The 15,468-nt window shown below is 45.0% G+C and overlaps 7 protein-coding genes across 7 annotated transcripts; 1 reads left to right on the top strand and 6 right to left on the bottom strand.

Moving 5' to 3' along the window:
- Nucleotides 1–528: 528 nt before the first annotated feature.
- V8C40DRAFT_280801 (MFS transporter) lies at nucleotides 529–2,323 on the bottom strand (the record flags this gene model as incomplete). The annotated part of the gene is made up of 4 exons (XM_083221460.1): nucleotides 529–782; nucleotides 839–1,593; nucleotides 1,667–2,050; nucleotides 2,106–2,323. The coding sequence occupies 4 exons, from the start codon at nucleotides 2,321–2,323 to the stop codon at nucleotides 643–645; spliced, it is 1,497 nt and encodes a 498-aa protein (XP_083071308.1). The 3' UTR covers nucleotides 529–642.
- Nucleotides 2,324–3,474: 1,151 nt separating this feature from the next.
- On the bottom strand, nucleotides 3,475–4,922 carry V8C40DRAFT_250438 (FAD-dependent oxidoreductase). The gene has a single exon (XM_083216979.1). The coding sequence runs from the start codon at nucleotides 4,727–4,729 to the stop codon at nucleotides 3,554–3,556; it is 1,176 nt and encodes a 391-aa protein (XP_083071307.1). The 5' UTR covers nucleotides 4,730–4,922; the 3' UTR covers nucleotides 3,475–3,553.
- Nucleotides 4,923–5,927: 1,005 nt separating this feature from the next.
- On the top strand, nucleotides 5,928–6,913 carry V8C40DRAFT_250435 (uncharacterized protein). The gene is made up of 2 exons (XM_083216978.1): nucleotides 5,928–6,342; nucleotides 6,399–6,913. The coding sequence occupies exons 1-2, from the start codon at nucleotides 5,952–5,954 to the stop codon at nucleotides 6,821–6,823; spliced, it is 816 nt and encodes a 271-aa protein (XP_083071306.1). The 5' UTR covers nucleotides 5,928–5,951; the 3' UTR covers nucleotides 6,824–6,913.
- Nucleotides 6,914–7,180: 267 nt separating this feature from the next.
- On the bottom strand, nucleotides 7,181–8,145 carry V8C40DRAFT_54598 (Dabb family protein). Its single transcript, XM_083223107.1, has 4 exons — nucleotides 7,945–8,145; nucleotides 7,799–7,885; nucleotides 7,611–7,746; nucleotides 7,181–7,558 (listed from the first exon to the last, which is right to left on the bottom strand). Exons 1-4 carry the CDS (start codon nucleotides 7,961–7,963, stop codon nucleotides 7,492–7,494), a joined length of 309 nt encoding a protein of 102 aa, XP_083071305.1. The 5' UTR covers nucleotides 7,964–8,145; the 3' UTR covers nucleotides 7,181–7,491.
- Nucleotides 8,146–8,605: 460 nt separating this feature from the next.
- Nucleotides 8,606–10,994, bottom strand: V8C40DRAFT_280796 (glycoside hydrolase family 72 protein; the record flags this gene model as incomplete). The annotated part of the gene is made up of 3 exons (XM_083221459.1): nucleotides 10,278–10,994; nucleotides 9,341–10,172; nucleotides 8,606–9,258 (listed from the first exon to the last, which is right to left on the bottom strand). The coding sequence occupies exons 1-3, from the start codon at nucleotides 10,359–10,361 to the stop codon at nucleotides 8,606–8,608; spliced, it is 1,569 nt and encodes a 522-aa protein (XP_083071304.1). The 5' UTR covers nucleotides 10,362–10,994.
- A 981-nt stretch (nucleotides 10,995–11,975) lies between these two features.
- On the bottom strand, nucleotides 11,976–12,487 carry V8C40DRAFT_250428 (uncharacterized protein). The gene has a single exon (XM_083216977.1). It carries the CDS (start codon nucleotides 12,357–12,359, stop codon nucleotides 12,090–12,092), a length of 270 nt encoding a protein of 89 aa, XP_083071303.1. The 5' UTR covers nucleotides 12,360–12,487; the 3' UTR covers nucleotides 11,976–12,089.
- Nucleotides 12,488–12,529: 42 nt separating this feature from the next.
- On the bottom strand, nucleotides 12,530–13,848 carry V8C40DRAFT_250426 (arylamine N-acetyltransferase family protein). Its single transcript, XM_083216976.1, has 2 exons — nucleotides 13,262–13,848; nucleotides 12,530–13,189 (listed from the first exon to the last, which is right to left on the bottom strand). The coding sequence occupies exons 1-2, from the start codon at nucleotides 13,678–13,680 to the stop codon at nucleotides 12,583–12,585; spliced, it is 1,026 nt and encodes a 341-aa protein (XP_083071302.1). The 5' UTR covers nucleotides 13,681–13,848; the 3' UTR covers nucleotides 12,530–12,582.
- Nucleotides 13,849–15,468: the final 1,620 nt, after the last annotated feature.

Raw genomic sequence — 15,468 nt, 5'->3', positions numbered from 1 at the left:
GCCAGTGATTGGACACATTCCGGCACAACGGAGAAGTAAAATTTCTTCGTGCTCCCGTTGTCATACAAGTCATAATTATGTCGAGCACATGAGCCAATCCATGAGCAATGCGTTTTTTGGGTGTTGGAAACCCCTCTAGGTCTTCGTAAGATCTCCATCTTCGGCGGGAGCGGAAAATGCAGCTCACTATTATTATTCATTTCGTCATTGCCTGCATAGTGCTGAGGATAGCACTAAAACACTCTATGAGTTGTGAGATTTCGTGTTTTTTACATGTCGCAAAGCGGTTCCCGAAAAGATCCCATACAAATTTGCTGCGTATCTGGGTGCACTTAACAAACATTGCGCATCAAGTTGGATAATTGTCTTTCAGCCGTTATGGATGAATGTCTTTGAATTAATGAATCTATTGGTATATAACAAGACCTGCGCCGTGTTGATGACAGCATAACACGGACAGCCAGCATGCCAAGCAAGTACACAAAGGCCACCAACAAAATCATATGTTGCGACTACACTACCCTTTTCAAGACAACCCCTCATTTAGTTTATCAATACCATGTAGGTTTTGCCAACAACGATTGTAAAACCTGTGATGTACTTGTGCATATATGTATATATATATACCAACAAGAGAAAATATTAGAATTTGGACGCCTCATATCGGCTTTTTGATCTAATAAGCTTTCCAAACTTGAAAAAAATCCATGGAACCGGTAAAAGTGCCACTGCAAAAAAGCCAAGTAAGCTGCTTGCCCAACCAATGCCCAAGTTTCTGTACACTGCGATTAACGTGTCAGCTATATCACAATACGCGTTTAGACGAGACACTACTAACTTTGAGTAGTGAAGAGCGGAAATGCACCGGAAAGAACATATCTGGCTAGACTATTAGCGCTCACGGCGCTTGCAATGGTCATTCCCTGGTAGGTATCAATTAAGTACTGCAGGCTGCCTGTAAACAAACACAGATTGCCCCATGTAAATGGGATTATGGCAACTGCGGGACTGGCCCAAGATATATCGGACTTTGAGGTCCAACCAAACCAAAATAGCCCAAGAGGGAGACCGATACTACCGATCATAGCAGCATACAGCCGATGCTCGGGAGGTACCTGGTGGGGAGGATATTTTGCAACTTGGGGAAGGTAAAAATATTTGTTGCATAATATAAGTGTGATGGCGCCTAAAACACAGCCGATGATGATGGAAATAAACACCAAGCCGACTTGCTCTGTGGAGAAGTGGTACACTTCTTGGAACACGTACGGTATTGCAGCGAAGAATGAAAATAGAGTGGCAAACTCCAACGCTGAATACAAGCAGAAGAGGGTTGTAATTGGCTCAATCGCCAGCATGAGTAAGGGCCGAAAAAGCGCAACGGTCATGAAGAGCTTCAGCCTCATACGGAGAGGTGGCGGCAGTGGTAATGTCTGGCCAAGTTGCTTTGCCTTGCGTTTCTTGAGAATTGGATGAAATGTTTCTCTGCCGAAAATAAGACCAAGAAGAAGGCTAAAGATGGAAAAGAAAATGATCGTCCACTGTGTCCATCGCCAGCCTTTTCTGTGTGTGACAAAACCTCCAATAACAGGACTACGCGGATGACAGTTAGCACATTTCTTCTCTCACTTTAAGAAAAGAGTTGGTTATTCATCGTTATACATACCCAAAACCTGGCCCTAGCAAAGGGGTCGTGATAAAGAAGGTGGATGGTATGCCTCGGTGTTCCGGCTTATATATCTCGTTAAGAGTTCCGCCAGAGATTGCCAACGTAGGGGCGAAGAAGAGACCAGATAAAAAGCGAAGGATGCAGAGTCCAGCGAAAGTTTGTACCGTGCCACAGCCGATGGCGAAAAGAGCTCCAATGAGGACGCCTATCATAAAGATATAGTATCTACCAATCGTCTCCGACAAGGGTCCCCCAATTACTGGTCCCAGCGCAAGAGCGAAGACATAGAGCGAAAGAGGTAAAATTGATTGTGTTGTCGTCACCCTGAATTCACTGATGAGTTGTTCTGGAGATGCGGTCATTACTGAGGTGCCGAAGGATCTGGTCAGAATGTTAGATATATGTACTGCTCGCGTCTGCAGGTGTGTAAACAAACGCTGTAAATGCCATTGAGGAGACAATGGCGATCTGCCATGCTTTCCTACCTGCAGGCCAATTGTACGGATTGTCTGGATCTGTCTCCCAATCCCATTGCTCGTTGGGATAGGGCGACTGCTGATCTTGACTTCCTTGCTCATGCTCATTTTTTTCTATGTTAGCAGGTAGGCTACTATGTCCTCTTTCCAGCGAATTTGGGTCCTCAGAGACACTCATAGTCTCTGATGTTGTGTCATGAGTAATATCTGCCATTTTTTAACGTCTTCGACATCTCGATAACACAATGGAAGAAGAAAATTTAACGATGCGTATTTATATATGCCGATTTTGATAGCCACAATCCCATTTGACTACGAGAAAGGCTGCAAAATTACGTGTAAAAGAGTAACTGAAAGATTTGTCAACAGTGGATAAATCTAATACTAATACATAATGCTTCTTTCCATTATCGTTAACATTTGACGGGGAAAGAATCTGCTAAGGCCAAAGGCATCGTATGTCTTCCTCTGCGCAACGGCAAGTCTAATTGAATCATGTAAAATATCCTTGCAACAGTGAACTCCTGTTGACTCATCAACATCTTAAATATACTAACTTGGTAAGTAGTTCCAAGTTACCATTTTCCCAATCGGTAAAGATCAGTAATCTTTATGTCCGATAAACAGACCCAAACTCCAGCGATCCTAAAGCCAGCTACCCTCAGTATATGAGATGTTCCACCTCATGAATTGTAGGAAACCGAAATGTTTGGTTCATTGTAGTTATTATACGTAGTTGTGCGGCTTTAGCAGCGTCTTCTGTCTTATAAACTGCCTGAACATTGTAGGAAAAGATGTTCAATTTACCAAGGCGACGATGGATAGCGCAAAACATGTTATTCAGAGACATCATATTAAACTAATACGGCGTTAGTTAGAACCGAAAGTGTGAGTAGATAATTGGCCCGCGAATTGAAGACCCGGACTTAATCTACACTTACCACCGACTTGGTCGAAATAGAACCCAATAATGCAAAATTGCGAACGCCCTGCGAGGGCAGCTAGCCAGCATCTTCACCCCCTCGCTAGCGCTCAGCTACATCTATGTATGAGGGGCACATGGCAGAAACAAGGAAGTTCCCGAGATGAATAGCCTATCAGGGAATTCGTGAGGAAACTTCCGACATGAATAGCCTATGATTAAGAGATTTATATATGATCAATTTTCTATGAATACTGAAATTACTGCTATCTCCAAAGCGTTCTTGCAGCCAAGTGCCAGAGTCGCGAGGCTAACTGTCAGCTTCCATCACGGCATGTATAGACTCTGATGAGTATTTCTACAGACATAGCAATTATCCTCTTATCGACGGGATATGCTAATAAAGGGCTAACAACTCAGTAGGACATGCACATTTTTACATTACAGTGCAGCAATGCTGTAATATTATAACTGAATGCATTAAGTCTAGACCGTTGGACTGGTCGCTTCGTCAATCAAGACGCCAAACGAACTGACTGCCGTCGTATAGCTCTGATGAACAGCTTTGCTACCATAAATTCTCATTTCCTTCTCGTAGGCAGCCGTAACACCAGGTGCATAACCCCCAGCCTCACCCAATAATCTTCCTAGCAGCGCAGAATCTTGAACGGCAGTATTTGCCCCAATTCCTCCCGCGGGTGTCATTGAGTGTACGGCGTCCCCTATGACTGTCACACGAGGCTCGTTTGGCCATTCTGGTACGCCTGATGGTGTCGAGCATGTAATCTTCCAAAATGCCGCTTCAGACTCGATCATCTCATCAAACAAGGGCTTAAACCGCGGGTGCCAATTCTTCACGAGTGACTTGGCGATGTCAGCAGCCTGCTTGCCCACGATGCTGTAGTCGTCGTTGGGGACCTGGATTACACCTGGCTGGCCTCCCATTGTCCATCCAAACTGAATGTCGGGGTCGTCCATTTGATCAGGGCGAATGTTGGTGATGATGAACACGGCACCGTCCGGTCGGGTCTTATCCCGCACGGTGAAGACTCCCTCTCCCAGACCCTTGAATGCAGTCGTGGGGGCCTGCCCGTGTATTCCCCTAGCGCCTGTGTCATAGACCTTGAGCCTTCCGCCGGAGAGCTGCTTCGCGACTTTGGAGTAGATACCCTCGCCCCCCACAAGCATGGAGCCTTCGATGGACTTAGATCCGTCGGAGAATATGGCAACAACCCCGTTGTCAGTTAATTCATAGCCGGTCACGTTTTTGGCCCATTCAATGTGTTCTTCGCAGCCCTCCGCAAACACCTTACGCATATCTCCCCGGGCGATGCCCACAATTTTACCGCCTCGAGAAGCCAAAGCTTCGGGAGCAGTATGCTCCGTTTCTTCTCCGGTTATGGCATCCATTGCAGTGAAACCGCTACCACCGGTCTTTCCGCATTTATCCCAGAATTTCTGCCATGTTGGGGCATCAAGAACCGATTCGATGGCCTCGAGTCCTTCTGTAGATAACCTCAGTCGGTATCCTTGAGCTCGGAAAGTAAATGACGCATCGCGCTCGAAGATCCTGAAGGGTATATTGGATCGCCGCAGGGATTGGGCCAGCAGCAGCGATGAAAGGCCACCGCCTGAGATCAAAATTGGCTTGGCGGCAGACATTTGTATCTCTCTTCCTGACTTTCCTCGCGTGTCAAATATCTAGCGATGTTCTCAATGTGGAAAATCCGAAAGAGGGGAAAGAGTTGAGCAATCTACGCAGTGCATGTAAGATTGGGCTCAATGGCTTTAGTGCATGCTCACGCGGTATACCTTAGAAACAGGTCCATTAGCACCTATAAATACAACCAAGGCGCCCATTTTCCATTAATTGGGGCTACGCGCAATATCTTACTAAAATCGAATAATCGGCTGCACTTCAATTACAAATGAAACAGCTATGGTTATATAAGCTAAAGCATATCTTAGATATCTGTCTGCATTTGGAAGTAATCAATATGCTCTATCAAATGAACGATTTGGGAGCCAATCACAGTTTAAACAGGTTATGGAAAACTATAGCTTTTCTCCAAACAACGACCTAGGAGCCGATTTGCCGATGTAGTTATATCGCACTACTTATACTTTCTTAAGGAAAAAGAATAATTGTTGGGGTCTGGCTTACCTACTCTCAGCCACTTACTCAGCGCTAGACAGCAAAGATGAACGATTGAATCAAGGTCGTATGTTTGCTTCCAGTTTATACGAGTATACGAGTAAACGAGTAAACGAGTAAACGCGTAACACACAATGCAGCTTATATAATATGGAAAGCGGTACGCAAGTGTGGGACATTTGCTTTGGCTTCTCGTGCGGAGAATATACTACATACCCTGTAGTGTACTACAAAAATAGAGCATCTACTAGTAACATCCAAACTATTTGTAAGTTTCTGTACTTTTCGTGAGAGAAATAGAGGATCATTCTATAATTGCCCTATGAAACCTAGCCCATGGACCAGAAGTCAAAGTGCAGCATACCTAGGCATTGCATAGGTAGGTGTGCACTTCAAAAGAAATATTTGGTTCGTAGATCTTCGTTCATAGTGCTATATCGCGTTACCCACAACGGTGGCTGAAATTGCCTAAAAGACTACGAAACACACATTTCAGCTTCCAAAAATACATATTGAGCGGCTGAATCCTATAACCTGATCAAATCCTTTCAATTAAGCTCCTAGGAGGATGAAACGTGAGATATTTTCTATACGCGGGATATGTCGGGCCGCTGCCCGGGGTTTCGGCCAACAGCAAGTCCGTAATCCCTGGCAGTATTTAAGTATTCAGCATTCATGAAAATCTTGTCTTTGTCATACTTCAAGTAATTGGATTAGTATTTTTTCAAAATGTTTAGTCCCATCCGAAGGATAGCAGAAGCTCTAACTCCAAAGACGATCACATTAGGGACGACCCTGATTTTCGCTGGCGTCGGCGGGGCGTATGCCTTGAGACTACGCGATAGTCTCCGGCAAACAAATCCAAGGCATATTCAATCAAGTGTGGCAGTGTCAGAATCCCTGGTAGATTCAAGCACTGTTCGAAGGCTTGTAAATCCACGAAGCCATGACAGCAAAGGAGATTCTCACTCTATCATCTTATCAATGTGCTCGAGAAAAAATGTGGCGTCGGAGAAGGATCTACTGTCTGCTTTTGTGACAGGCTTTTTTTCAGGGCCAGTTTTTCTCCCGGAAAGCATTGCACTTACTCTTTTCCCTTTATCGAAAGTATCTTATGATGGTGAGTAGCCGGAGGGTTTGAATTGGCTGTTAGTATATGAATCTGACATTAAATAGAGTTGACTCCAACAACGGATCAAAAAGTCATTTGGAGCGCAAAGCAACTATCCGACACCCAGCTCCCTCCTATATCTAGTATTCTGTGGGGAACATTCCAAGTTGCTGAGATTGAGCTCTCAGATAGTCAAGCCAGCGAATCGGCAGGAAGTAGAGCTGTTATTGTCTTTGGTGACAATAAGGGGAGTTTCGCTGGCTGTCATCGATTTTCCGTTAAGCAGTTGGACCCAAGTACAGGCAACGAGGCAGATGAGATTAAATTTCGTCTTAGTCTAGAGTGCTTGGTCTGTGACCCGACTTCCAGCAAACCAAAGGAGTCTGAATTCTTGCACAAGGTGCATAACAACTACTCATACTTTTTGTTTAGAGACGCGGTGGCACATACGAAATCCCGGTATAACAGCTTAATTGAGTCGAGTCATTAAGAAGACTAGCTCGAACGTGTAATTATAGATATACAATCTGCTTCATGTGGAAAGCTTACAATAAAAATTCTACTTCGCTTTTATTAATAATTTTACGCATCTTCAGACCACTCAAAGTCCCCTTGCAGCACTATATCAGCCATTGAGCAGAATCTTGCTACTCGGAGTCAGCTGGAGAGAAGAAACACACGGTCGACTTTCAGGATTGATGTCGGGGGTAGGGCTGCTTATAGAACGAGAATACAGTGGAGCACAGCTAAGCATTGAATCGCGCTAGGCATGTAAGGTTATCATGGATTAAATTACCCGGTTTTCCGATGATCGCTAATTTGGGAAGCTCAAGCTCGTCGTCAGGCAAAATGCAAGCATATGACTCCAAGATTATTGGTGGCTTTTAGGGTGGAATATATGTCATAAGGATGAGTAATAAATGAATAATGAGGGTAAGCTAGATAGAATACGCTTAAGAAAAGAAGTAGATGGATGAATAAAACCGAAGAGGCAAACAAAGTCACTAGGAGTGTGCTAAATTAAAACGGAGATGGCAATCCTGAACTCCATTGTCTTCCATTTGCAAGATAAATAGCAGCGACAACTTTTCTCTACGGCTCATCGAAGAGTTAAGATTAAACCTCACTACACATTCTCGGAGTTCTATATCTAGGGCACTAGACGTCAAATTCCATGTCATAAGCCAACGCATCGGTGCAAAGTTCTTCTCTCTTCTTCATTACCCTAAACAATTAAATCAGTATGGTTCTTCTATTATGGAAAGATGTATTCATACGGCTGGTGAGCTGCATGAGCTGCGTATATCGGAATGGTATCGGCTTTATCAAGAATAGCAACGATTCCTATGTTAAATCCTTGTGCTCGCGAAGCTGTAATCGGCAGCGGCTCTCCAAAGGAGATCTTGAGCAAGCCTATGATGATCATTAATGATTTGGGCCGTAGCTGAAGTAAAGGATAGCGCACCTGGAATCTGGCCATGCATGCCAAGAACCATTTCTCGCAAATTGTCCACTTGCTGAGCAGTTACATCTGGCTTCAGTTTAAAGAGAACTGAAATCTCTGTTATTCGAGAGGCTCTTGGTCTGCGTTAATAGCTAGGTGCGACATACCAACATGATAGACAGGCATGGTGACACTTGGACCTGGAACGGCGCTGGAGTGAGTAATGTGGGGTATTCTGGTAGTCGAGGTTTGTGTTCTGTAATGCCGGTGGCTCGGCCGCTTCCTGACGATGGATATACAACACGGAGAAGCAGTCGCTCTGGTATAGATTAAAAGCAAAGAAGTCAACAGAGCTCAGAGCCGCGTCTCGTTCTTGTATGGGCTCTTTTAAAATGCCGCGTCGGTTATACAAACCCCGCGTCACATCGCCGCAACACCCGATCCAGACCGCAGCAGAGCTCCAAATAAAATACCCGAGGCCAAATTCGCTGGATGATGCGAAGTGCTCTTCCATAATGTGACTCTATCTTGTCAAAAACCATCAAGACAGATCTCATCTGAGGCAACAATTGTAGCATACGTTCGTTGGCCACTGGACCTATACTTAACAGTTGATCTCGCAGTTGCCTCATTACTATCTGTAGTGAGTTTAATTAGATACCCTACTCGACAATAACCCGATGAATCGGTTAAAAGATTGTGCGTTTCATGCCCCAATACTTTCAGATGATCTACATAGTGGATAGGAAGATTGCGTGGAAAGGCTAACTCGTCTTGGAGACTATTTCTCTTTTCGTAACTCTTTGGTCTTCATTAAGTGTAAAATAATTATAGGCTCATCATGCCTGTGCTTACAAGAAGAGTAATAAACATTGCTGTGCCAAGAGGCCAGCTTCCAGGGATCAGAGAATCGGCACTGCCATTGTCCTTATCATCGCCGCCTGAACCTGAAGAGTCGCCCGAGTCTGTAGAGTTGCTGGAGGCGGCCGCGGCGCTGCACTTGTCCACACTTCCAGAGGCAGTTTGCGTCTCGGCGCTGCTATTGAAGTCACAAGCAGTGCTGTCCTTGTTCTGCTTTAGATAGTATTGGTTCAGGACATACGTCAGCTTGTCCTGATCGCTGCACATGCTAAATGCGCCGTAATCGCCAGTCGAGGTGTTGCCATTGATGCCGTCGCACAAACTCTGATCAGACCCGCAGACATAGTCAAATAGACTTCCGTAGTCAGTAGAGTCTGTACTGTTGGAAACGACACACTGGGAGGCCTTGACCATGCAGCTGCAAGCGTCGGTGTCGGGAGTTGGCGGGAGCTTGTCGCTCGACTCCCACGTCGAATTGACCGCAGGGCAGTCCGCAGGCTGATTGGAAGGGTTGTAACTTGACATCTCGACTCCTTGGATGTTAACTGCCTGAATCTGTTGTTGGAGAGCACCAAAGTCCTTAAGTTTCGTGGCGGTATTGCCGTTTATCTGGACCAGGCCTATGGATTCATTTTTCATTAGCCTCACAGCTCACCACCGTGCCCATATCAAGGAAAAACAACTCCCTTTGTTTATACATACCGTAGTCATTGGTTTCTTCAAAGTATTCATAGACAATGCCACCGCTGAGAACCGCAGTCATGTTGTGTGCGTAAAGTGCACCTGTTTCTTGGAATATGCGGTCCGCTGCACCGTTGGGGAGATTGCAGCCATATTCGGCAAAGAATACTGGTACAGAGTAGTCTTGGAAAAACTCAAGAATTCGATTATAACCAGATGTCTCAAATGTTTTCTCGCCGCACCATTCGTAGACATTGTACCCAAAGAAGTCGACACTGTCTTCTGTTGGCCCGCAGTTGAAGTACGCGGCGATCTGGTTTCTGATATCTGAGTCGTCATCGGCAGCGTATCCCACACCCATAGCACGGTATTTCTTGTCTTTGATGTACTGCTTCACATCTCGCACTGCAGCTTTCACATAGGCGGAAGCTGATGTCGTGGTAGCATTATTGGTGACCTCGTTGCCGACAAAGAAGCCAATCACATTGGTGTAATTGGCGAAACTGTCTACAACCTGCTGAAAGTGGGTGAAAAGATCGACATTCCACTGCGGGTTTCCACGGTTTATAGACTGCTGGGGGTTGCTGAGATCCGAAATAACGTATATACCCGCATCGTTGAGCAGGGACATGCAAGCGGAATGATCTGCGGTCGGATCGATCGCATACGTGCGGATCACGTTGGTGCCAAGCTGACTGAGTAGTGGTATATCACGCTTGCAGTTTGCTTCGTTCGCTAACGGGTCGACGAATTTCGTGTTGGTCGAGACCGCTCCATTGGCAGAAGAATCCTGCTGATACGCAACTCCTTTCAGGAAAAACTGAGTGCCATTGGGGTAAAAGAATTTTGACCCCTACAAGAGCGGGATAAGAGATTAGATAAAACTTCCAATTGCAGGCAGAGCGGCCACTGTTTTGGGTTACAGTGCCAAGGGGAAATTGTAAACTCATAGACGTACTTTAATCTGAATCGACGGAAGATCGGCGCTTAAACCCACGGAAGCAAACAGCAAAAACGATAATGAAACGCTATAGATGCCCATAGTGAGTGTATGTGCTACGATAACGTCGTAGCGTCACGTCGCTGTGGTGAATTATTGACTAAACCAGGGTCAATTCAGAAACCTTTAGATCAGATCTGAAAGACTGACTGAGGATGGAAAATAATTAAGGTGAGGATTTGCTCGTATTCTTGGAGTTATAGAGCGAGTCGCGAAGTTGCCATTAGTTTGACGAAAAACACTCGGTGTGGTATGAAAGCGAGGGTAAACAGAGCTCTAACTTCGCGCTGGGTTTAACGACCGTTGCTGTTTGCGCAATACGACGGGATGAAATGCAGAATTGATTACAGCGGGATTGGCAGAGCGAATGATGCCTACAATTGTGTAATCAAATCCACGAGCTGAAGCCCTGAAAACAACATGAAATGTGGTAGAACCCGAGAATATGCAAGCCGATCTAAGGGCACGGGGCGACGAGTGTTATTTATCTTCTTAGCACCCTCCATTACGGGTATGTTGGGCGCGTCACTACGAGAGCCAATCCAATAGAAAGTGCGAATGCATGGCAGAGCATGGGGTAATGTAGTATTTCTAACCGCGTCAGCTCTGCCAAACTGGACCTGCGTCATTATGGGCGAATGCGAGGAAACTGACCGAAACAACGCGTGGCGCAGGCCGGATTGTTGGTTTATTTAGCCAAAATATCGTCTCGCGTCCAGAAATGGGCGATGTCTAATCCGTAAGGTGTGTTTACTAGTGAAGGTGCCTAACTAGCAACAGGTCTATTGCTACCCAAGCTTTGCTCTACCCCTTGCAGGTACTAGTATCTGGTATTATTTCTCTCCGATCTGATGTGATGTAGGTCTTTGGTCGCTATATATACAATTATAGATATCGCAGCCTTGCTTTATTGTTGCTGTCTTTCAACCGATTGATGTTGAATATGTATATATATATATTGCGCAAAGGTTTACCATACATTACCTAGATTTAGGATGAATTTTTGTCCTGGATGATCTTAGTGGACATGATTAGCCCGAGGGGAAGTGACGGCGAGCGTATTGAGATGCACAAGGATTACCCTTTACGCGTGCAATTCTAACCCATTGGAAGTTATAAGATGCGCAATTCGTTGTGAAATATTTGACTCCATGTAATAAAGCCCATGGTGATCTATATTAAATACTTCAGCATTGGTCTGCGGTTGCAAATAGAGATTGAGTTTCAGCCACGACGGTACAGCTCACTCGGGAGTACCTGATTGTCATTGTTAGTGTTCTGCTGCCATCATCGATTTACTCGCATTTTTTTCTCACTCTTTCATCTGTTCATTTAGCTCCCAGTGAATTGCTTTCGAAGTTAGAATCGCCGAGCCGCCCAACCGCCCCTCCTTTGGTGTGCTCGTATATTCCACCTCGGAATACCGGCACCTCGGATAAGGCGGCATTCATGCTGTAGGATGTTTATTTTGCCTCTCACGGTCAGCTTTCAGCTCCGTATTTGGTACCTATTCGTAGGATTTCGCACCATAATAGTCTCCATTTGCAGGGTATCGCATCCAACTCCGCCAGACCTACCAATCGTTCCGTGAGCCATTAACAAGTAGCGGAGCTGAGAAACACGGAAGCTGTCAACAGCCCGACTCCAGCAAAAAATACTACATCGGTTGAGGCGCAACACTCCGGACATTCCTTCGTGCATTTATTAAGGGGTAAGAAGCCTTGTAATTCGATTAATTGTTACCTACGCAATCCGCGAATCGTCTTCACTTCACTTCCGTAGAACATCGGTTCCATCTAGTGATACGCTCCGTTTATCCAATACAAACTGGAAATCAAACCCCGCATTCGAAGCCTTTTGACAGAGACAGGGGGTTTGTAGCCCTTGTAAGTCTATGGACTCTGGCGCTACGAGCCTTTTGTGATCCGTGTCCCGCGGAGCGGCGCTGAGAATTGACGCCGGCGTGGGCGGATAGCGACAGAAAAGTAACCAGACAAGGCGATCTGCATCGCTGCTAGAGACAGACGACATAGGACACATGCAGCATACCCGGCATTAGATGCTGCTAATCCAATACAGGTGGTCGGTCTAATGTACCACTAGCGTTTATAGAACTCAATGACGTTTATACAACGACATTGTCGCTGGGCTTCTAATAATAAACACAGGAAGTAAACCGATTACATGAAGATAGCACCACTAGTGTGACAGGCCAACTTCGCCCTCTTAAATGTCTTTTGTAACCATTGTCTTCTCTATATACTTAGCTGGAATTGGTCAACGCCATATCCCATCCATTTATTGATACAGCCTCTTCTTCTGTGAGCCGAATACCAAAGTAATCCCATAGCGCGCTCAATCTCTGCTGTTCCGAGTCAAGCTGCCTGATTACCGTTGTCTTGTTACCCATGTTGAGTTTGACCAGATTATTAACCAACATCACCTTGCCAACAATGTTTATTTCTTCCTCACAAATAGCCCTCCGGCCCTGATGCGGATACTCGCTTGTTTCTCCCTCTCGCAAGAACCTTACCGCCAATAGTGTCCATCGATGTAGCGTTTTCGCACTTGCCCACCAATTTTGAACTTCAAAATCTTCTTGAAAGAATTCAACTTCCAAAAAGCTGTAAAATGAATTCCACGGTTTATCTGCGCCATTTCGGTATTGATATATCCATACTTTCGGCTCCACTAGCCGTTGTTTCGGAAGTACATCATAAACAAGGCGAACTTCTTGACTGCCTAGATTGCTGTGTATCGTGGCACTCTTGTCCATGCGCAGCGGCAGAGTCGGCCCATTACCACCAAAGGCTACATCCGCACTAAATTTGGATCCATCAGGTAGGTGGATGATGTTGTTGATATGAGTCCTTTTTGACGTCATTCATTGGTTTAGAAAAAGAACTGTTACTCGAGCAAAAATGGTGCAAGAGAACACTTACCATCCTTGAGTCTCGCCTTGGGGCACTCCATTTGTCCGCGTACGATTACGCACACCGGTCATGTATACATGAAATCCGAGTCCCCTCAACATGTGATGAAAAAATATGCTGAGTTCCATGCAATAACCACCTCTACCATTGCTAAGCGCCCCCATCATCTTTGTATATAGCGCATCGGGGTGAATATCCACCAAATGGGTAGGAGAATAATGAACGGAGAGATTTTCATAGGGAAAAGTCGTAATCTGAGCGCGAAATAGAACTTTCAACGATTGTTCTGTTTTTGGAAAGGCCGTCGGCTTATATATGTACTGTTCATATGCTGAGGGTAAGCCAATATGTTGAAGCCATGCAGTGATTTGTGGCTCCGAATAAGCCGACGCTTGGGACGTCGAGTCCCGGAATGCTTCAAATGCCATACCAAGAATTGGATGTAGCAATAGCTCAAAGGGTTTTGTTCCGCCAATTCCGTCAAATGTTAACCTGCAACTGTCTGCTTTTTGTCCTCTTGTTAGGAAGCAATTGAGTCATTAGTGCGCATAGTCAGCGACAGTGCTTGCTAATGCTACCGCCTGTAGACTCATCATCGGCGATTTATCGGCCTCCTGTATCAGCCCATGTTCCCATACTCAACAGATACAAGTTCCGTAATGTGTATATCTTCGGCCTATCACATGATGAGAGGGTCATATAGCGTGGATTATTGTAATACATTTTTGAAGTGAGTGAAAGTATAACTTTCGAGTAATGCTTTGTGTGCTCTGACTTGATGCCAGTAGAGATTTGAGAAAGAAGAAGAAGCAAATGTGAATAAATCCCTCTGTACATTGAAGAGCGATATGTAATTGGTCAATATGAGAAATATTAGAGTTGAAGTCAGTTGAAAACGTACGCCTAACGGGATACAATGAGTTAGATTAAGCTTCGCTTGAATGACGGGCTAACGCAAGGCGCAATAAACGATCGAAACCATCTCGGCATCATGCCGGTAAATTTAGACGACCATGATCAGGCAGAGCTCGGCTATTAATAGCTGATACTAATGCCCAGGGGGAATTATGTTCTTGAAACTTGGCCCAAGAGCTTGTGTTTGTGTTTAAGTGAGCTTGAGACATTTGGTACCGGTGTCAAGGAAAGACGCTAGGAGTAGCACTGCTCAATGCTAAGTTTAAGGCGGAACAAGGCGAGGGAGGCCTTTCTTTCTTTTTCGAGAATGACCCTTCAAACTGCGTATGCCAAGACGATCGCCTTTGCCAAGACACCTCGAAGACTCACCACATAAAGACCCACCACAGCTACCTGGGGACAATGTAAAGCAACCAAGAGGAGCAGGCACCTTTCTTTGGGCAATCATCTAGCCGGAGTTCATAGATGCAAATGTTGATGAATTTGAACTTCTATGGAGCCAATTGTAATTGCTATGTTTGTAACCACAGCAGCCGTCAATTATAATTAGTGCTATTGGAGTGAATGTGAACTACAGCGCATCTTCAGAGACAAGTTGAGATGCTGGTCTCTATGATGGAACAACGATCTGGTAGAGAAAAATACTGGGGTAGTACAATGCATATAGCTATACACAAATACCATCAATAAAAGATGGCGGGGCCAATGATGGTACATAGAAGCAGAACTCGACTTACAAGGAGAAATTTACTGGTTTAGTTAAATTTGTGATGAAATGTTACCTGCGAAACCTAGCCCTCTGGGATGGCGGCACATTGATGTCTTGGTTATTTTCGGTTATAAAAAAAAGCGTAAATAGATTTCGGTCAATTGTAAGTAAAGGAGTGGGGAAATATATACGAGGTTTGTGATATGCTTGAGACTAAGATTTACCAAACTAGGTTTGACCTTGTCAGCAACTCATGAAGCCATGCTTTCGTAAATGCCATAATGCTTGGTAATAGTGTACTTCTCGAGCTAATTATTTAAATCAATGAGACAAACACAAGTACAATAATTCTCTGCGGGTTCATTTGTCTCGTATCTGAGTTTCCCCGTTAGGCATCAACTCATGCGATGGGGTTGATGAAGATACCACAAGCGTGAATCTTAGCCCCGTAAGACCATGCTCTGCTTCACGATATCAGCATTTAAGTAGGTAGCCATCGGTCCGCGCTTATTCCGGTTAAGTGTTCTTGCGCTAACGTAGTAATAAGCAAGGCAGCTACATCCACAATGGTTCCAATACCCGCTGAGTTGAA

Source organism: Trichoderma camerunense, assembly GCF_050948025.1.
Source record: "Trichoderma camerunense strain CBS 138272 chromosome Unknown V8C40scaffold_13, whole genome shotgun sequence".
In the NCBI taxonomy this organism is placed as follows: Eukaryota; Fungi; Ascomycota; class Sordariomycetes; order Hypocreales; family Hypocreaceae; genus Trichoderma; species Trichoderma camerunense.
Note: the sequence above shows the minus strand (reverse complement) of the source record. Positions and strands in the feature narration are given on the sequence as shown.